Genomic DNA, 23,346 nt, shown 5'->3' on the forward strand with positions numbered 1-23,346 from the left:
GAATTAAGAGCGTCTGCTAAATGCCTAAATTGTAAATTGTAAATTGTAATTGCGTCAAAGAGAAAAGATTTCAACCCGCCCCCCTGGAAATGAAATCCAAGCTGAGCCTCCCCAGACTAATATCCCACGGTCCGTGCGATATTAGTCTGGTTTATTAACCAGGCTACTGTTTCAGCATACAACGCAAGTCAATGAGGAACATATTTTTATCAATTTCTAATGACTGGACACTGGAGCAATCATTTTGTATTTCTTGTCCACATTTGGAGTTACATCATGGCAAGGTAACTAGTAACTACACAACCCAAACCTCTACCAAAGTGGTCTTTAAACCAGATTCTGAAAACTTAAGCACTGAATCCAATACACTTTAATGGCTTCAATGCTTGTACTGGATTCAGTGCTTGTACTTACGTTTATTGAATAAAGCTCATTTGAATTGAATTGAATCCCCAATCCCCAAACTATAGTAATTAGTCTCTTTCAGCCTGTTGAGTCACCTGACTGTGAGCCCCATGCCAGAATCGGTGGATCCAGGTTATCTGTCAGGAGACTCTCATTGCGGAAATACAACAGCCAGCCATCCCACGTGCATGGCGTACAGTTTAACTTGAACGTCTCCATAGCACCACTACATACAGTAGTAAACCACAGATTCCCTTTGATGTGTGATTTCTTTTTTTATGGTTGAGGAAAACCTCAGAGGCAAAGGTCCTCCCCTTCTCTTATCCAGCTGGCATATGACTTTCAGAACACATTGACCAAAGGTTTGATGAGCTCACCGGTGAAGAACGACAATGGTGTGTACACTTGGTGGGAGAATCTGTAGCGGTGTACTGTACCTGCAATTCATTTACCAAGTGGTGTGTCATGTGAAAGAGAGCAAAACCAAAGGGCAGTACTGTATGCTCGAGGTCCACGTGACTGCTCAACTCTACATGGGAAACACTGAGCTTGCTAACGTATAATTAGCTGGTACTATTTTCATTCTGCACAGGCCTGATGCAGCACAAGGCTGTTTGAACTCCCAGTGCCAGGAAACTCTGAGACTGTGACTTTTGGCTCTACGCTTCAACTTTAACCCTCTCTATGGAAAACCATTAGACTAGCCTTCTTGATGTAAGCAAACATACTGTATTATCTCACAAATGCATATAATTGTTATTCTCCTACTTTTCAATCTCCTACCACAGTTTTCACATAATAACACGGTCATGAAATAATCCAAATATGCAGTGAGTCTCATCACGAGCTTGTAGATCAGAGTTTTCTTTAAAAAACAGTTTACATGCCAGGTTGAAAGTGGTTTAAAAAAGGTTGCGCTGTCCATGGTTCCTTTGTATATTTTTCTATTCCTATTTACTTGAAAAATGTACACCTGCATTTACCATAGGATAGTTTATGTAATGCGAACACTGTGACAACTAGCAAGTTATGTTGAACACAGAGGACCATAATTCTGGGGGACCTTTCAGTGACTTTGATGTGAAAAGCTGATTTTCCTCTTCCTTAAACCCCACGTTGAACATCGTCCAAGTTACAAGCTAAAGCAAACTCCTGGCACCACATCAAAGCAGGGCAACAGTCTGCTTCACTTCCTCTCCCCGCTGTTTTTGTCATCTCTGGACATAATAGAGCAAAGACACTACAGGTAGGACAGAGAACAGGGTCATGTTCTCAGCAGACAAATCTCAATCTCTTGTTGAAAATGAGGTTATTTTCAAAGCGTCAGATTTTCCATTGAAATACATATTTTTGGCAAGTAATGCAGTCATACAAGTTGGATGTTGAGGTTTATGATGGAGTAACATCTGGTGAAACTCAACAGCTGTAGCAGTCATCCATTTACAGTATGTATCTATCTATCTATCCATCTATTTAGATACGCACATTAAAAAAGCTAATTCCCATATTATTCTAAATGATGTTGCCATCAAAACAATATAAACAGCAAGATTTAAATGAATGAATGGAAACAAACACAGGGAGACTCAGAGAGGCAGCGTGCAGGTGAGCTAGTAGAAAGCACCAGAAATGGGATAGCCTACATGTATTACATAAAGTAGTTTTACAAAATATTACGACTGTCAAAGCAATTATAATAGATAGTATTTTATTTAAATTTAAGAAATTGACAAGCACTCATCAATCAACATATTAAAACATTTGTGCCATCTGTTCAATCAAGCTCACATGATGGCGCCTTAAAATAAATACTTTTAAAAAGGAAATAATACATACAGAATATATGAGATTCAAACCACACAGACAAATGAATTATCCAAATGTCCAAGAGATGAAAGGGTGTGAAAATTCCCAAAGTCAACCCTGACTCTCCAACGAGAAAAAAAAAAAAGTATAAAACATTGAAGTATTTTAAAAATACAGAATCTTACAAAATGTTTAATTTTCTTACTTCTTTAAATCACTGTAAAATATCAGCTGGCATTATAATAAGAACCCAGGAATTTCCATGTATAATAAAAAGACAAGAGAATGTGCTTCTGCTTCTTTTTTTTCTCCTTGTGTGTTTTTTTTACATTAGTATTCACATACATTATGAATGTACTGTATAATCAGAGACCTCCAGCTCGCTGATGGTTGTGTGATGTAGGATGAGACGGGTGTATTGCACAAGACTGCTCCCCCTCCCAGCCAGTGTAGACAGCCCAATGCGTGCTGAGCTGAAAATACACCAGTTTGACGGTTGACAGGTGCAGTCACTCTCTAGACACCAAAAAAATGGAAACATCCGCGATCACAAAATATTTTTTCAGCCCTCTGGCCTTTGTCAATGTTAATTTCTTTGACTGTGGCTATGCATTACAATAAGCATTAAAGTTTTTTTAACGTATTTCGCGAGTGTGGATATTCCCTTTTTTATTTGCATGTTTCACCACTTCACCGGTATTCCAAAATGTTAAATAGTACACCTACAAGCTCACAACACGACACGTTGTGAGCTTGTAGATTGACTATTTTTGAAATATCTTTTTAGATTTCGGAAAGTGTTCAGGGTGAAGGTGGTTAAGAAGCTGCACACGTTATGAATCCAAGTCTTGTGAGTTGAGCGTGCCAATCCGTTGCACTACTCTCTAGACACCCCCATGTTTGCAGAATGACCACAACATTAGCCATGTTTCTATCAGTCCCTAAATAGCATCCATGCACAGGCTATGTGAAACAATCCACTTCACAGCCAAGAATTCCTATTAAAACCACTGGGTTTAGAGGATATATTGTCAACAATGTTCACATTTTGTGTGTATAAAAACAACTTTGTTCCATTCAACGGTTCCTCCATTGCAAAAATGACAAAACGTCATCAAGGGGAGAGGATTTCAAGAATACAGGTTAGGTTACAGTACAAAAACGTGGTCCGAGTGGTAGCACATGAAGCATGCATGTGTTGATATAGCTCCCCAACCCTCATGCCAAGACATGTAAAAAGGCCACATGGCTTTTCCTTCACTCTTAAATGCACATGACTGTCTTGGTCTGCTCTACAAATCTAAAGACCAACAAAGGTGCTTTTCTGTTGGTGGATTCAACAACAGATGAGAACAGAACTGGCTCAAAGGATTATAGATGTGTGTTTGGTACATCAATAAGTCCCTTTACGTATTATCAAGTGGACCAAACTGCAATACACAGTTTGTGCCCACACATATCTCACCAGTAATCTCTTACCAAGGGCTTTATGTGTTTTTAAAGAATGACAGGGAGTATACTAGAAGTACATGTAAACAAAAGGCAGTTGGATTTGAGCTGAGTCTGCTAAGCTTCATTGTAATTAGATCAAGATGATTCAAATGACACTTCTTTTCCAGATTATTTTTTTGTTCCATTGTAACTTGTAAGTGCAAAGGCTTTTCCAAGCCTCGTCACTCTTCTCATTCTATCTCCATCTTTCCATTGTCTTTTATAGTACTGCAGAAACCAAAAAATATATATAACTTAAGATAAACTCTCTAGGCACTGTTGATTTCCAAGGCTTTTTGTTGCAGAATGGGGTGAAAGTAAAACAAAATAAGGAAAAAAATGACTCGGAGCGTGATGGTTCTGCAGACCAAACACATATTTTCCTCCATGGTAGATCAAGGTCCTCCAGTCCAGTCAGTCAACCCTGCCACACAGACTAGTGCCAATTGTTCTACAGAGGAGAGGGCTGTAAGAAAACAACGTTTCTTAAGGATAAGTGTGTAGCTGTTTTCAAGGTTAAGTGTCAGTTCCGATGTTAAACCTCTCTTTCTCCTTCATTGTATATAAAAAAAGTCATACTTGTGTGAAGTGAGGGCACCCACTGAGCTGCCACATGACGTCACGAGTGGAGGCCTAGACATGGCTGATTTTTGGGTCGCATGAATAAGACAAACATGATTAAAAGTCCATAGACTTGGTTGCCACATGACGTCATGTCTGAAAGCCAGATCTTGGAGGGGCTCAGAAAGCAAAAAAGAAAAGTAACAGGGCTTGATCAGGTGCCTTCCTTAACCCATTATCTTCTGTGGTATCTCTATGGAAGCCTTCAGGAAGATGCAGTTGTCACGGATGTAGTTTCTCTTCTTGACCTCTTCGTGAGAGATGAACTTGGGGTAGCCGAAGCCCAGGGTGCTCTCGTCTAGCGAGTTGCGACTACTGCAGGGTTTCTGAAAATTCTTCCAGTTGGGGTCAGGGTTGAAGGTCTCAGTGATGTGTTGGGGCTTGGAGAGAGATGGGTCACTCTGGTCCATGATGGAGAAAGTCACCTTGTAGGAGAAGGGCCACTCCAGCAGGTTGTCATACTCTCCAGGCAGCACGCGGATGTAAATGGACAGGTGAGAGCCCTCCCCACTGCCATTACCATTCAGAAAGGCAGACACCTGGAGCTTGTATCCGTATCGGTGGGTGTAGAAGGGCGGACTGAAGAACTCGTGGTTGTTTCGCAGCTTGGCCTCCTGCAGTTTGCGGGAGTAGTCGCTAAGCTTCCAGATGAGCACTCCGTCGTGACTGACGGACAGCTCCTCCATCTCTCTCCGCAGCTCCAAGATTTCCTGCCGCTGGCGCCCGACCAGGTTACACATCATAGTCAGGTGAGCTTTGGTGGTGTCCTCCAGGTGACGACCAACCGCCAACTTAGGGCACTGCGAGAGAGAAAGAGAGTAACGTGAATACAGTATATTAAATGAGTGGGGATAGCACTGAATGTGCCACGCTTTACAGGTTCACTGGTACACTACCACACATATCTCTATTACTTGTTAGCATGTGCAAACAAATGTTTCCCTTTTTCCTTTTTTTGAGGGGCGCTAGACCCTCCTATGTCCAGTTTTTAGTGTGTGTGCACAAACTTTGTCCTACACAAACATTATATTTCCATTGACAATTACTGCATGTTTTTTGTGAGGGCACTACCTACCCTAGGGGCCACGGGGAGAACATGCAAACTACACACGGAAAGGCCTTTTTGCCAACCCCACCTAGGGTATGAGCGCTGATGACGCGGAGTAGAGAACACGCCCCCAGCTCCCACATTGGGAATCAAACCCGGGACCTTCTAGCTGTGAGCCGACAGTGCTACCTCCACCGTAATTATGAACACAGAAGTGAGGACACAAAATGTCATGCTCGTCTGCCTCTCCCCGCCAAGTGGTGGGCTACATTCTACATTCTAACTCCAGTGTAAAATAAACTCAGAAGTATCACTCATTAAAGCACACCCTACAGGCACAACACGTGCAGAGTTGCAAATGAGATCATTTTAAAGAAGACAATTAATCCAACAGCACACAAATACAACCAACAGAGATACACAGAAAACAAGATAAGTACATCAGCAAGAAAACTACTGTGGACAAAAACAAATAAATAAAGGAATAGACATCACAGTATATTGAATGTAAAACTCTTACTCTGTGTTTGCACCCGGCATCTTTGAAGGGGCACAGAACAAGAGCACTACCACAGTTATCCTTCACGTGGTTAGCCAGATCCTCTCTGGCAATGTTGGGTGTGCCACACTGGTTTGGACACTGGACAGGAAACCGAGGGCAGTGGTACTGATGGTTCTGTAGGGAGACAGACAGGGATTTTTTTGTATTAATTGATTGAATACTTTATTAACAGTTTACCAAACAAAAAAGCACAGCGAGTACAGTTCTATGCAAAAGTATGCTAAAAGGATTAAACCCAAGAAATGTGTTTCTATTGGGGTCCTGACTCCTGTGTAAAACAGTGTCCATACTGTATGTGCAATAATGAGTTAATGCATGGCCGATTTAATTACCAATCAGTTTATTGCCAAATGTAATTTAAAGATTGGAACATATAAGTGTGCGCTAACCTTTTAGTCGCATAAAAACAAGCCATATGAGACTGAAATATAATCTCTGTTCCATGAATAACTGTTCTGCCAATGGACAGGTTGTGTAAAGTTATTCTCCCAGGGGAGAACCTTGCCAGCAAAGTTACACAGCAGAATACACATATAGGGTATCTAGCACTCTCAATATCAAATGACTGTTGACAAGTTGACAAGTTGCAATGTGGTGCCTCACGACCTGGTTCCGACCGTTTCACTAATATATATATAACTCTATGGTACTGACGTGCTGTTAGCTTGAAGGTCTGTCTGAAGTCAGTTGACATTGCGAGAGACTCGCCTGTCAAAATCAGCTGATCAACAATTACGTTCATGCGGTGCGATGCATCGCAGAGCACCACGTTCACCGGTGTAACTTGTAAGCTAGGAGATCTGTACATTGTGCAGGCTGTGATATGATGTTTTTCACACTAGGTAAGAGATTTCCTGTTGCCTTATACGGCGTGAAATGTGAGTGGATGTTCTACTACACCAGACGACACCAAGCGAATTGCTTGGAAAAGAGGCTAAATGAGATACACCTGCGATACGCACAAATTAAGCCATTACACAACCTTTGGTGAATGACACGTGAGATTGATCGTACGGATTATACACCCTCCTTTACGCACTTCATTTACACCTGGTCGTAAATCTCCTTCCTGAATCTGGCCCATTGTATGCATGCATATTTAACATTTGGCAGTGTCGGGTACAAAGTGTCAACTACTGTAACTGACCTGGATTGTGTCAAAGACAAACTCCTTGCCGCAGTACTTGCAGGGCTGTGTGCGTTTAGGACACTCGGCCTGGCTGTGTTGCGACAGGAGTCGCCGCATCATCCTCGCCCCACATTTATTCTCACAGTACACACTCTCCTGAGGACAGATGCCCTGATGGTTCTGAGAGAGAGGGAAAGGGTCAAACAACCATGAAATCACTGACTGCTGTTGTGAGGTATCCCTCCAAAATCAAGTAAACATTCGTGTTTTCTTTTTTTTAAAGATTTGTTTATTGACAATGCTCACATCATCATCAGATCTCTTTACAGAATCACTTTTCTTTTTAAACAAGACAAACTGAAAAACAAAAACAATCAGCAACAGGAAACCCCAGCATTCTTTCCTTTTTTGAATATTCAATATTATAATCTTTCTTGAAATTATGGGTGCGTGACTGCGTGTGCATTAATAAATGGCTATATGCGATGAATACTGCTGCTCCACTAAAGAAATGTCTGAATGTGAAATAATTCCTTATCATTAAACAAAATAACAGTAAGATACCTGTGGCTTTATAATTATGTGTATATAACAATTAAATCTAAAACTGAGAAAGTATTGAAAATGTCCACATACAAACTGGAGGCTTAAACCCTATACTTAGTTGATAGAGTTCCCAAGTTTTTTGCTCTACATTAAACATCTTCGAAAATACAAGCTCACAATGCACCACGTTGTGAGCTTGTAGATTCACTATTTTCGCTGGATGTTAGCGCCAAAATAGAGATGCTAGGGTTCAAGTGGTTAATGAGCAGAAGACTGGATACAGAAGACAGGCCACGTAGGCCAGTGAGCATAGGGTCAAGCTGGGACAAATTAAGTTGTTAGTGATTTATATATTTATAGTATCCCCACGAGAAACCCCCACACAGTATGAAAGGACAAGTAAAATCTCCTTTCCTTATGCCAACACACATGATGTTAGTGACACACTGTAGTGGGAGTGACATAACTGGAATGGGTTTCTGAATGCAGTTCACAAAGGAAGTCTTTCATACAGAAAGAAAATTATGTGGCTGTGGACAAGTTGTTTACTTCAAAACCCTCCCTAGGTTCCAACAGAGAAAGAAAAAAACTTGGTATTTGGTATTTACCTCATAGGCCTCGCCGGTGAACTCACTGCCACAGAACTCGCACTTGACCTTTCGCTTGGGGCAGTCATGCTGCAGGTGGTCGGGTAGGTCACGGCGTGTCAGCTTTATTGAGCAGCGATTGGGGCAGGGGATCACATTGAAGGCGCAGGTGGTAAAGTGACCCTGACAGAGAGAGAGAGAGAGATAGAAATGTGTCATTTGCCAGTTAAAACTACTTTTAGGCCACAAGATGACACACAACATCTACACTCTACAGCCAAGGTGAAGTCCCCAGTTTGATTCCCAGTCAGCCGGACCATTTACTGCCACTCACCTACTCTCTCCATTATACATCTATCAAATAAAGCAGTGGTTCTAAACCAGTGGTCCGGGGATCACCAGTGGTCCTGGAGGGGGTTCAGGTGGTCCCCAGCTATAAATGATGGAGAGTTGGTAACCAAATGGACCCCTATAGATCTTTAACTCTTGAGAGTGTCAAATGAAACCAAATGTACCCCTGCAGGTGCAGGTCCATTTGGTTTAATTTTACACTCTCAAGAGTTACATTATTGTTAATCATCTGGATTATTTAAGTTAATTTACAAGAAGTCTAAACAATTAGAGAATGTAGAAGAAGTATTATTTTGATCAACGTTGGCCTGTTATCTCTCCTATGGTAGCCTACCACATCAATACAGCGTGGAATTGTGGACATATTCTTTAGTTTTGGGTCTGAGGCAAAACTGGTAAGGAATAACTCAGCTCCACTGGTTTACTAATTCAACTTTTCGATCATTCCTGCAGAAGATCCCAGTGATCGAAACATTGAATCAATAAACCAGTGGAGCTGAGTTATTCCTTACCAGTGTTGCGGACTCTATTTCTTTCTCAAATGCTGAATAAACAATGGGCTTTGACATGAAAAGGGTTGAAAACCACTGAAATAAAAGGCAAAAAATGCCTTACCTGGAGCTGTTTCATCTGGCCAGTCCACCGGCAGCCCTCCTCACTGTGGATGCAACGGATGGGCAGTGCTAGGATCAGCTGCTCCAGCTCTGGGTCTGGGTAGATCTGGGGAATAGGAGAACATTTGGGTTGCAACGTGTGGTGAGGATGTAGGTCTGTGATTTTCACTGATAACATTTTTAACAAGATGATTTCTGTACTTTGTTCATTTCAGAGTGAAATGTAATGCACAGAGGACATTCTGGATATTTGTCATACAGTAGTTATGAGATTATGTTTGAAAATGAATCAGTTCAAGCATATGTGGTGAAGTGAAGAAACAAAGAGATATGGTACTGTATATATGATGAGGCATGAAATTATCTCGCTACATTACACTACGCTGTTCATTTACATCTCTGCATGCATCATTCTAGGGCTGTCATTTTACTTTTATTGTGTGATTTTTTATTTATTGTGGTATTAACATTGAACATTGGAACATGTGTTTGCCTTTTAGGCATTATAAACAAATATTGCTCTCAGGGTAGAGAATGACAAATAATTTAAATAGCATTATGCAAATAAATGACTGACAATGAACTGGTACCAATAATCAAAGTCAATAATGTTAAATGTATTATGGACAAAATTGTTGTGAGCTTGTAGATCAGCTATTTCCTTTATTTTATTTTATTATTACAATTATTGTCTCCACCAGGCCGAAGGCATGTGGGGAGAGTATGTTTTTATGATTGTGAAGTTGCCCGAGGGCCAAGGCTCCAAAAACAGTCAGCGGTGCTTTTTGGTGGATTTTATTTCTCCCAACTCCAGCTCCAGTGCAGATATTCACAATGAAAAAATATCAAACAGCAAAAATAATACTGGCCAAAAATCCAAAATACAGAACTAAAAAATACTCAAAACTTAGGACAAAGGAAAAATAACAAAACTGAACTAGGCTATGCCCATGAAATGGGCCCTAGCAGCTCTCTCACCGGGCTGTCAGCATGTTGCCTGCCCGAGCATAACTGAGTAGTACTACTAGTGACTAGCTCTGCCTGCAGTCTCCCTTTTATAGGCGAGGATCCTACCACCCACAGAGAAGCAATTACATCTACACAGCTTATCTACAAGCTCACAGATATCAGCTGAACATGAATAAATAACCCAATAAATAGATGTTCTATTTTAGACTAAACATAATTTGGGTTTTGCATTCATTTCCCCAGATAATAGAAATACTTTGCTCATCGACATTGCGAAACACCCCTACTCCTCAACAGTACTTGGCACCTCTCCCCCCCCCCCCCCCCTCTTGAGCTGAATGGCTGAGCCCTGCTCTGGTTCAGCAGCTCAGATTCAGACAGAAGAGTTCCAGTTCCAGCACTGGAGAGGCCATACAAGTGACAAACACTGAGCTAACCACAGGTTACAATAAACTGAATGTCTTCCCTGCAAGTCTGTGTGTATAATTTCATTTGTATTATGAAACCTGAATATGTTGTGAATAAATTGTGAATGCATTCATCAACAGTATTGACATTATATAATGATTGATTGATTTAAATATTTATTAACAGTTTGCGGAATTACAGTACATTTCAAGCACAAACTCAATACAAAGACTGTTAACTGTGAGTGGACGACCCAATTAAGCATTACACTTGTTTACAACAGGGTCCACATTGTTCAATTCATCAAAACATTTAGAGACATACAAATAGACACTTATATGTAGCTAAAGAACAGAACAGGAATTCATCATATAGGAAGCAAAAAGAGAAAAGATACATATACAGTCAGGGGAATTGGGGGGGGGGGGGGGGCGGTGGGGGGGATTCAGATTTTACAGAGGCCAGTTTCGAATTGCAGCTATCCGTAGGTGCCCTTTGAGAGTGGTTTTGAAGGAGTCAAGGGATTCACATGTCTTAATGACTGTTGGTAGGGCGTTCCACATTTTGGTGGCATAGGAGCGAAAATAATTTAGTCCCTTGTTTGTGCCGAATCTGGGTTGTACATGGTTTGTTGCACTCCCTCTGGTGTTGTGGGTGTGGACTTCGTTTACATTAAGGAAGTATTTAGACAGGTACATGGGTATCACTATCTTGGTGGTGTATCGAATCTTGTGGACCAGACCCATTGCAAGATGCTGTACTCGATGCTGTCGTCGACCCTAAGCCATCCCAGCCTGTCAAAGTGGGCAGGGGTGAGGTGGGTTCGGGGGGTGAGGCCAAGTAGGAGCCTGACCAGTTTGTTTTTGGAGGTCTGGAGCCTTGTTTTAAGGTCCTTTGAGGTGCTGTGGTACTGATAGACACAGTCTGTGTGGTGTGTGCGTGCGTACAATGTCCTTAATCAGAGTGTGTGTGTGTAGCAAAATAATTGCAATTATCTAAAATAATTGCGATTAGGTGAAAATATGTAATAACTGTGAAAGGCCTACATGCATCTCCATCTCCCACACTGGCACAAAAGGACAAAGGACAAAAAAGTAAATTCTAAAAGAATCTAAAACAACCCCCTAACAAATATCAGGAAATCTGTGTGCACCTCATCTGTGTGCACGACTGCACTGACATGCTTTCTGCAGAGAGAGTATATGCAGAATTCATTTGGAAGCCATTACCATCAAAGTTAATATTCAGAAAAATCTGATGCAAAGCACATCCACCATCTCTCTACAGGGGTTCGTTAAACTCAACGGGTGGCTGTGTCAGATTGAATGCAAGCATTACGGCACCATTTTAACTGGTTAATGTTAATTATAAATCACATTCATTATGCTGTGATGGCCAGTTCTTGCAATCGTCGGCAGTAAAGCAGATATTTATACGAAAACAGAGATGCAGTGGCACAGGGTTGTACTTCAGCTTGCAGGCTGTGAATACTGTGCAGCAAAATACATCAAAACTGAAGCAGATAGTAGATTATGCTGCCATAATCACATGTTCTGAGCTGGTGCCAAATCCTCTAAAATAAACCTTAACAGTCTTTCATTGTTCCAGTCTCTGAATGTGCAGGGGACTACAATAACGACCTTTTAATAACTTTAGACCCAGGCGTATCAGGGGAGTAAGCCCTCCAACTTGGTTTCACTCTATTTGCTATTTTGCCATCGTTGGCGGTCATCTCACCACGCCGCGTCTCTAATAACACGACAAACACATTCCTGCTGAAATGCCAGTATCGCTCTCAGCAAGGCCACGCTCGTGCTGGGAGTGGGCGTGCATTATCTGAGCGAGTTCTTTGCGCGGGAAGTGCATTATCTGAGCAAGTTCATTGACAGGATTCTAAGGACAGAGTGTAATGAGCGTTACTACAACCCAGAGACAAGACCACCGGCATGGGGTAATTTACCCCTGTAAAGGCCTTGGTAAATAACAATGTCTGACAGGTGTGCGCTAAGCTCATCCACCCTGTGGGGAGTCCGTTCTTCCAGTGCCATCCACTGCTCCCAGCCCAGTGCAGTACAGCACAGCACAGCACATCACGACAGAGAGCGTATTAGCCAGCACTGCTGACCGGGCATGCTGCTGCCTGGGGTTAAAAAATCTATACAGTTACAAATCTATACTTTATTAACACCGTTTTCATAGAGAGAGGAATTTCATACAGTACAGATTGGGAATAGTTTAAAAATCAGTCAGTGCCCAAGCATTGCAGCAACAGAGATGATAATTTTCTGTCCAGCTTTCACTGAACTCAAGACAATCTCATACAAAGTGCAGAATGAATCCTTTATCAGCATTGCACATTCTTCAGTGAGGAAACCGTGTTAGAGAGTGAAATTCTTTGACTCGCACTCTTATATAGATGGTTTGTTACACCCCCCCCCCCCCCCCCCCTGTATGAAAGCAATTTCTACAAATGACCTTCTCAATTTCTACCCTGACATCCAGAAATTGTAAAAAATAAAGAAAGAAAAACAGCTTTTGAGCATGTATAGATCAGCAATTTTCTCTATTTTCAAAGAATTATGAAAGAAAGGAAAAAAAAAGCAAAATGTTCTTCTTTAGGAATGAAACACTAGCTCGAATAATGTCCTTGGACAATTAATTAATTAACATTATTGTCACCTGCTGTATATTACAGTATAGGGCTTAAGTGGGTTAATGTTTGTATAAATGCAAATGCTAATCATTTTCCACACTATAGTTCAGCTGACAGTGAGTAGCAACTGTACCTTGGCATAGTCCAGAGGCAGCTGGTCTTCTGGACACTTGAAGACACCCTCACTGTAACAAAAGAAAAGAGGAAAGCATTAGTTAGCACCACGACTGCTGCCACTGCCAGCACGAGCGTTAAACCGCCCTACATTTTTAAATAGGCGCAAGATGCAATTATTTAGAATTCATTTTGACTGATGTCTGATGACATCTGTGTTAAAGGGAATCTTTACGGCTGCCTGTAATGACACGCACGCGCACGCGCACACGCACACGCACACGCACACGCACACGCACACGCACACGCACACGCACACACACACACACACACACACACACACACACACACACACACACACACACACACACACACACACACACACACACACACACACTTCGAATGGGGGTTTCATTTTTGCCCTTTGTGATGGTAGGGTGAGAGAAGCTGCCAATCAAACTACTGCTTCCTGCTTCTCTTTTGAAGAATTAAGCAGGAAACACTTCATTGTATGCAGGCAGTGCTCTCCAGGAAATCTATGTCTGATTGACTAGTGTAATGAGTGAGACTGTTGGTGCCTGAGAATGAAATCTGGTTTCACATCATGCAAACAACCATTTCTACTACAGCATTTCAGAAGGACAGTCACTCACTGGCCTGATTTAATCGTTTAAGAAAAGGACCAGACGAGACAGTGAACAATTAGGGAAGCCCTCTGGGTAATACAGTGTGTCCCCAGCCCGATGACATCATGAAATATTCACAGATGATGGTAAAAGAAAAATGGAGGTGAAGCTGGAGTTAATGGGTGGAGCCCCGCCATGTTACTGTATGACATCACCACCTTGCCAGACAAAGACAAAAAAAAGGGCCATGTTGGTGGCTGGCTATTGGCTAATCCACTGAGATGCCTTAACGAGTCGTTATCAGATGAATGAGATACTGTACTGTGTTTTTCAAGATAGTGCTACAAAGTCACAGGTCATTGGGCTTGAACGAAACTATTGTGCAAAAGAGATAAATAGATTAACTTTAACGAGGAGATGTCAGGACCCCTGGCCATTCCCCCAATTACATTTAAACCAATTAATGGATAACAACCAGCCTGGGACAAAGCAGCAGTCTCCCTATACTGGACAAATTTGGTTGGCTGCAGGCATTGTCATCTGACCGACAGCGACAACCCCATGTGACAGGACACATGAGCATGCGTGTGCACTTTGGCCTGACACTGCTGCTTTGAAATCAGTGGGGGGATGGGGAGAAGGCTTGTGAGGAGAAGGAGGTTGATGAGGGGGAGCAGGCATTAGGCAGTGCTGCAAGGGAGGTTAATGCACGACGAGACAGCAGTAACTCTTGTCCATTAGGGTCACTGTGTCAGCATGGAGCTGGAGAGTGGAGACCAATTAACAAGCCATGCTGGACTATAAAATAGGGTCAATCGATTAGGAACTAGGAGGGCCCTGCCAGCAAAGCATCTTCTACTACTGTATGTAGTGTGAAATTTACTAAGCCGTCATTATGGACTCATCCGTTCAATCATGGTAATATAAGTCAGGAATGGCTTCACAGCTGTGGCCTGTGTGTCGGTGCAGAGACCATGGCTTGTCCCACAAGCACCCTGAAATGAAATGGGCAGTGACAGACTCTCATTTCTAGACCGGGGGGAGATGTAAACAGTGGATGTGTACAGCAGCCCCATGCAGTGTGTGAGTGACTAATTCCCGTGCCAGGCCCGCCCCTCAGCTCCTCTGGCCGCGACCACGCGACAGACTGTATCAAATATGACTGACTGACCATCGTAAACTATACAGAAACACCTCCCCAACAATATCACCGAGACGGTTTGTTTATTTTTGGACCACAATTCTTATATTAAACGATTTAAGATGACCCCATCCCTATGTTATTCTCCATAGAGTCTAGAGAAAAGCTTCCGCGAAATAGGGGATGAGCGAGTACTACTATACTAGTAATAGTAGAACGCTTTACAAACACATCAACCAGCACTGGACCTATATCTATATTATTATTATTATTATTATCATCTATATTATTTATCTTGTTGTGCCGCTTCAGCGTTTTCTTGCAGCTCGCGCTGTCATCCTGTCGAGAACGAGGAGGCGGGTGGGCGTGGGGGAGGGGCGGGGGGGTTGCACGGCAACTGGTACGAGAATTAGTCACTCGCATCCAGTCCTGGCCACTTATCTGATGCACAGAGAGGCAGACAGGCGAAAAGAGCCTAGTCACAGTGTCAGGATAATTCCCTCCCTGGTCACAGAAAAAAGTCCTACAACAACATATTCATGTTTGACTCAGTGATTAATACAACTTGACTCTCCAGGGCCACTTAGTTTCTAGCAGAGCTTATTTCCTCTTTATGAAAGTGAATTAAGTACAATGTGGAGACAATGGCATAACAATATCTTCTATCAATGGCATAACAATATCTTCTATCTTCTAATATCTTCTTCAATATCTGTGGCCCACCACACTAGAATCACAAACATTACTATCACATTGTGGAAGCTTACAGTAGGGACACTCGCACTGTCTAGCAGCCTCACAAATAGCCTCATCAACAACAACACTTAACATTTTTTTTATGATCTTGTCCAGTATGTTTATGACACTACATGGAGAACAGATACTCATTCGGCCCGGTTTCTCAGTGACGTTCCAGGGTTAGAAACTGATAAATGTGTATTCTAATCACATGTATGTTGACCTAACAATAACTAAGAACAACTGTGAACAACTAAGTGCTATATAAGTGCATGATAACATACTTAATATAATCACCACATTAAAATGTCATTGCCAGTGCCTTCCCCCATACTGTGAGAACAGAGCAGTCTGCTCTACAGCTGTCCTAGTGTATTGCTGATCAGCAAGAGATCCTGGTCTGATGAGGCCCCAAACCTTGGCTAATTACCCAAAATCATCTGACATTCACACATTCAGACATGGGTTACGATCAGACTGTCTAAATTGTAACACAACAAAAGCTGTCGCCTGCAATTTCCAAGTGCATGTGGTGAGTACAGTAGTAAGAGGGAATACTTCATTGTTCTCTGACTTAAACCCTCTAGACTAGAGCCCCTCTCTGCCTATCCTTTAATTGCCCCCCCCCCCCCCCCCCTCTCTTCTCCCACAAATCTTCGTTCAAGCCCTGGGCACAGATTAAGCAGACATCCATTCACCCTGTGATACTGACGAGAACAGCCGTCACAACACGCTCTGTCACCTCGCATACGACTCCTGACAGGAAGACGGCGAGAGAGCGACAAATCAAATCTCCCAGGTTTAATCTTGTGGGTGTAACGTGAAACGTAGTACAGCCGAACAGCCTTTCTAGCTACAACAAGGCCTTTTCAGAGACCTCACTATACTTCATAGTATGCCGGTGTTGTTTGCCACAAAAACTAATTTTCAACTACAAATTGTGATGAAACAGCGAGCAACACTTGTATGACTAAGTATAAATTAGGTTAAGGCCGGAGGGTAACCTTGAAACCTGCTCCATGCTAAGCGGCGCAGAGAGAGAGAGACTCACAAACAAACCCTGTGTTTACAATTGTAGCGGGCAGGGTTGTGGAGGCACACTAAACAAACAAAAATCAAAAGCACGAAGGCTTTTGGCGCACAGAAAGTCTGTGACACATTAACTCTGTAAACAGACCTCTGCGATCACAGCCAGAGGAAGGACTTTCTCATGGAGTGAGATGGTATCGGCAGCCTTGCCATGGTCGCCTGCTACGTTTTTGCTTATCTGCTCCTAGAGCTTACCATGAGGTATTGAGGTTTATGTTGGTCTTCATGCAAACCCCCTTTTCTTTTCAAGCAAAAGAGCTGGATTACCTCTTAAACACAAGCACAACCTTAAATGTCACAGTATAGGCATCCATGGCCTCCTGTCGCCTAACTGATCTCAAGTATCTGTTTCTACTTCCAGGAAGTTGTGAGGGAGCAGGAATTTTGTTTAATCTTAGTTGTAGTTATAACGCCCCCCCCATATCCAGGTGAGGCTGTGTGCAGTCATTCATTTTTTACTCCAAGGCCAACACTGTAATGAAGGAGTAGTGACACATTATTGTGTATAGCACATGACCTCTACAATAACTAACAATTCATGTCTATGATGGCATGTACTGTTGTGTGCAGTTAACAGTGCATGTGGTCGGTGATGATGAAAATAGCAGGTAATCCCAAGCACATTGCAGTTACCACAAAAGTGCCTGTTATTGGATTAAGAGTGGACTGCCTGCAACTATATTTCACACGGTTAGAAACAGGACAGGTTCTTCAACACATACTGTAGATGTTCTTTATGACGAGACCTCCCAGGCAATCTAGTCTATGATGATTTACTGTGAGCTGCATATAGAGCGAGCTATCCATCACATGCAAACAAAAGAAAATGGCTTGTCTTCTTTGAGGGGCGCTAGCCCCTCCTATATACAGGTTTAATGTTTGTTTTTAGTTCAATGCTTGTTTTAAAAACGCCATTTGCAATGAAGGGAAATTTTACGTCATCTTGTCCCTAACACAAACATAAAATGCCATTAACAATAAAGAGATTTTGTTTTGTCACTGTTTGTTTTACATTACCATTACATCACCTAATCATAGCAACATGAGTTAGACTTTAATATATTAGCGCCCCTCACTTCACACGGGTGTGATTTTTTTTAAGTAGGACAACTACTACTTTACAGTAGTACAATTACTAAATACTACTAAATACGCTAAGAATATCAGCCAACGACGAGCAAAAACTGCCATTTATTTAAGACGTTCGACTGACTCAATGGAGGTTTATTCCCATCAGTTCCTGTTAAATCAACGTGGACACAGCTTTCAGAGTGTGTGAATAGAATCTCTGATGGAAAATCTGTTGAGAGGGGTGGTGGGTAGGTAGTGAACAGAGCAGTCAGTCCTTCTCGTGAATAGCAGAGAAATACCCTAATGTAAGTATCCTGTGCTGACTGAGGCATCCTCTCTGCTCTAAATGAGGTCAGAGTGAAGTGGCAGACAGACAGTGTGGGTGGTGTTTCTACCTGTGTAAGCCGATACGCCACAGGGACAGAGCTCCTTTCCCCACTCCATCGACTTGGCTTTAAGCCGGCATGTAGCCCTGCCCTCTCTCGGTTGTCCCAAAAGGGAGGAGCAACTTCTACTTTTGCTGTGTTTGATGTCATACTGGTGGATCAACTTCTCTCTAACCACAGGAACCCTAGTCTCCCTGTTCCGGCATGGCATGTCATAATAGTATACGCAAACATTCTGCAAAAATAGCAGACTGGTTATTTTCGTCAACGACATTTGGCGTAGAGGAAAAAAAGAGATGGACCAATACAGACCTTGGGGATGCTTTAATGAATTGAATATAGTAATATAGTATTCTTGTGTGAGATTGAATTCCAATGAGATTAGGATTTTACTGTGCATGTTATGCTTCGCCAAGGATTATGTCATGAATAAGTCTTCTGACCTTTGTGATGACATTCTCTTTGACATTCTCAGTAGAACTATTATACCAGACTAGGAGTTTAACCTCAGAGCTCGTAGATTGGCTATTTTCAGCTAATAGATTTGTTGTAGAGGGGAACAAAGGAGAGGGGGGAAGTAAGGACTCAAGTTAACAAAATATATAGGGTAAAGTACGGTAAATGCATTTACACAGCTGATGAAACCCAGTAACTGAGCAACTGAGCTTGATAAATCAGACCCGATGTGCATGCTTGTCCAGAATATGCCACCTGTAAAATCCTATTTGACTTCCTCTGCTTACATCGTTGGTGACAAAGGACCAGTGGCAGCCACTTAATGTGATGTGACAACATCTGACAATTTGAAAGGCAATGTCATTAAGAGAAAGAAACAAGCTACAACTGACTAAATGCCACACAAACACTAAATGAAATAATTCTGAAATGGATTTTATAGTACATACTATAGCAGGTAGAGGTACTATATAAACTATATAAGGAAGGTATTGTTCCTGTGGTACTCAGGTACAAAACAGGAGAAAATGATGCAAGTGTAGGAAAGAGACCGATACAAAGGACTGTTTGCACTGTGTGGGTAGATGTCTGGCACCATTTCCCTGGCTTCTTCTCTTGCTCTCCATGTCACAAATGCACTGAGGGAGCTGATGGCCATGATACTAAAAAATAGCAGAGCTTATAGAAGCAGAGCTATAGCCTATCAGCCATGTCCAACAAACAAACAAGCCAGGTGGCTGGTCTGTTTTCATTTTTTAATGGATTTAAGACAGAGTCTATATCCTAGTTAATGTAATACATATCCTAGTTAATGTATAAATTACACTCTGAGATTGACCAAATGTTACCACATGGCCTTATGCCATAATAGTCCATTTCCATACTCTGAGTTACAAATGGTTAAACACTGAGGATTTGACTGCATAGTCCCAGTTTATGAAATCAGCACCCTGTCTTGATATTTGTGGAAAACAAGCCTTTAGTGAGATAATTCAAAGTTATAATATGTTGAAAAGTTAACAATATAGCCTTTATTCCCCCCCCCCCAACTGTCATTTTTGTTTTGATACAGAAACACTTGCCATATTATAGTAATAATACTTGGAAGGCCCCAAGTACTTTTTGAATGTATTCGCCACTGTTACCAAGCTTTCTTCAGCCCCATGTGCACAGTGCTATATATGGAGCATCTTCTGTTGTGAGCAGATCCATGGGAGACAAGCAAGCAAACCAAACTGTCACCAGAATCCTCACAATGCCAGAGGTACAGCTAATATGCAAGCATTCTGTACTGCCATGTTAGCAAACAGCATGTGACTCCACAATGAAAGGAAGCCGGCATCTGCCAGGACAGAACCAAGCCACAAAAACAGGTAAGACGAGATAATGGATGCATGGATGAATGAATGAATGGAGGGAGGGAGAGGTGCAGCCATCTGCACAGTCAGAGAATCCATCCTACAGTATGTGTAAGGAACGGAGATGGAGGGGGGGGGGGGGGGGGCAAACCAAACACAACACAAGCACAACATGCTTAGTCTACTAGTTTAAATAATTGCCCGTGTTTTGGGAAGGATTCGTTAAAACTAAGTATTCACCTTTGTACAACTACACTTCCACAGGCTGAAACTCAAATAAATGAACAAATGTAATTTGCATTTTCATGTCCTGCTTTTCTCTGCCTGTTTTCATCCCCAGATTACAGTATATACTGCATGGACGAGGTGGAGGAAAATCAATTCAATTTCATTAACTCCCTGCTGATCTGGTCACAGACTGGGGGCTGAGAGAGAAGTCCTATCAATTCTAGCAGGAGCTGAGCGCTGCATCCTAAGCCACTCAGCAGAAATGTCACAAAGGCAGCAGCAGAGAGAGACCACCATAAACATTGTATGCACACATGCGTTACTAGGCACTTCAGAGAATACAAAGTGAAACCCCACCCAGAATTGAGGTTTTGCTGGGGGCTTGAAAAGAGATGGTAATGTTTGATCTGGTTATGGGGCAGTTGTGCAGGGGTGGGGGCTAGCAAGGCCACTCATAAAATCCAATGAAACTCCCATGGTTTAACGTGTCACACATGTGAGAAGGATCTCTGAACTTCTGAAGAAGTGCTAAAAACTACTGGCAAGGTGTGACAGTGTCACACTGTAATGACTGTATACATACGTATGTTTGAAAGCACGCTGGCACTCGAAAGAACGTGACAATTCTGGTCTCGAGAAACTGAATTCAATTGAGATGTGCTATAACATTTCTGAGACATGGGCGAATTTCAGTCGTCTTTAATTACAGATTGTTGATCTAATTTTAGCTAGGCTGCAGATGTCTGCTAAAAGGACGATGTACAGCGATGACGCCTGGCTTTGAAGGGCTGTGGTACTGCCACACTAATCCTGTGGAATGCATACAGTCAGTGGACAGGGGGCCTTTGAGAGTGCCAAGGCGTTGACTATCCCATTAAAAGGAGTACCCATCTTTGCCCGTCAGCCGGCTGTACACACATGAAGTGTGAGACATGACACTGGAGACAACCATGTCACTTTCCTTCAAACTGTGTTAAAGAGGATGAGTGATTGGATGGAAGAGAGGCACAGCATGAAGCCGCAACAGAGTGGAAGCAGAGGAAGTGTGTATCAGACAGTACATACAGCCTCTATTAAACCACTGTATAGGATAAGACTTCTGTATAGATCATTTCAGTCACGCCGTGCTGCCTTTGATATGATGTCTGTCTCTGGCAGACTTATTCTTCCTTTTGCAGACTGTTCTTTTTTTGTTCGAGCACCCGTTGAATTAACCCGGGATGTGCGTGCACCTCCTGACCACTTTGTCTCTGGCATTTGCCATAAAACATTACAAAGAATTTAGACTACAGGTTTGGCTTGAAAACTAGAGCATCTTATGATATTTTCATAATTCTTCTTGATTCAAATATCATGATATTGTGTCAAAACCTGATGATATTTTAAGCATCACTAGCTCTTGACTAATCTCTGGTATTCTTCTTGGCCAGGATGTCTGACAGATGGGGCCAAAGCAGGTTAATGCTAAGCTAGAGATGAGACAAATTTAAATAGAGCTACTCCATCGGCAGATAAAGGGTTTGGTTCTTAGAGCACTCTCTTTGATCCGTTAAGATACTGAGAGGAATCAATGCCTTGTATAATACACATACTGTATGTGAGCAAGCTCCACAGTGACATGGAGAGTAAATAAAGACGGAAATAGACCGAGAAATAAAGTCGGCTCTGAAATTAGAGCATTATTAATTATTATGTACTAGTCCTTTTTTTATGAATAAAAACAGCAGTATAACATAAAAGTATTCTTCCAAATGCATGGTAGGGAAACGTTTTCATGGCAAGAGCAAGGACCGCAACATTTACACTTATTAGCCCACAGAGCCCCATTTGAAAAGTATCAAGGACCCCCAGTTTGACATGCACCTATTATGGACAGTCGCACAGATCCAATTTGCAGGTGGATTTGCGTCCAAAACGGTCTCAATTGTGAGCTTTGGCTTGAGAGAACTCATGGCTTTTGCAACCTGTGATGTTGTGAGCTTGTAGATTAGCTGTTTTCACCGGAGCGTGCGCTGTAGCCACTTCACGCTGTGTGTGTGCGTGGCAATATGTTCAAGACAGTTGTATCTCGTGTTGTGTTTATAGCGAACTGAAAACGGCCACGCGATAGCTTAAGTAGTTTGTACACACACATGCTCACAGCGAAAGTAGTCTGCACACACACACACACACACACACAACCTCCGTGTTGGCTGGGGGCGGTGTGAAAAAGGGTAGGTGCGTGGAAGAATGCGCTAGGGTCCTTGAGGCTGTTCTTCGTGGCATGTTGTTTGTTGTATGTAGTAATTGTGTCGATGCGTAGGCTACTGTTGGGTCCGAGTTGTTTTCCTCGTGTGGGTCTGATGCATAGGTCTGATGATGCCTGCCTGGGGGCGGTGTGAAAAGGGGGAAGTGCATTGGAGAATGCAAGGGGAATGTTGCGCCAGAAACTGTGTCCCAGTATTAATCTGTGTCCTCCCAACATGCATTTCACTGGTGACACGTGATTTGCGGGGAGATGAGTTGTTCAGTACCGGGGGGTACTGCGCCCAATTCACTAATAAATTCATTATTAATAATTAATGTGTCAAATCGAAAAAAGGGCTTCGTTACGCCCTCCATATTCATATGGTCAATGCCTGTGTGAAAAGTGGGAGTGATTGGTGCAGGCAGTAAGGAGTTACGCCACTGTTTCTGACAGACAGACAGACACACACACACACACACACTCAGACATTCGGTTAATTATAGTATGATGATAACATTATTATAAAACTAGAAAAAGTGCCCTTCCGGGCACAGGTCTCCACCAGGTTATCCACAGATCCGTGCAGTTAGAGGTAAAAACACTTTTCGGCCAGTTATAGCGCCACCTTGAGGCTGAGTTGAAATTGTTCATGTGGCATTTCGTCCTCGGCCTAGTGGGAATGTGGGTGCACAATTTCACGGAAATCACGCGATGTGTTCATG

The 23,346-nt window shown here is 42.3% G+C and overlaps 1 protein-coding gene across 1 annotated transcript in view; it reads right to left on the reverse strand.

Moving 5' to 3' along the window:
* Window positions 1-2,092: 2,092 nt before the first annotated feature.
* Window positions 2,093-23,346, reverse strand: part of traf4a (tnf receptor-associated factor 4a) — a 33,584-nt gene continuing 12,330 nt past the window's right edge. The window contains exons 2-7 of the mRNA XM_083773402.1: window positions 13,324-13,375; window positions 9,162-9,266; window positions 8,217-8,378; window positions 7,081-7,242; window positions 5,892-6,047; window positions 2,093-5,123 (exon numbers count right to left, since the gene is read on the reverse strand). Coding sequence (XP_083629528.1) covers window positions 4,491-5,123; window positions 5,892-6,047; window positions 7,081-7,242; window positions 8,217-8,378; window positions 9,162-9,266; window positions 13,324-13,375 — 1,270 coding nt within the window. The 3' untranslated portion in view covers window positions 2,093-4,490. The remainder of the gene's footprint in view (window positions 5,124-5,891; window positions 6,048-7,080; window positions 7,243-8,216; window positions 8,379-9,161; window positions 9,267-13,323; window positions 13,376-23,346) is intronic.

Source organism: Protomyctophum parallelum (genome assembly GCF_964188405.1).
Source record: "Protomyctophum parallelum genome assembly, chromosome: 9".
NCBI classification, from domain to species: Eukaryota; Metazoa; Chordata; class Actinopteri; order Myctophiformes; family Myctophidae; genus Protomyctophum; species Protomyctophum parallelum.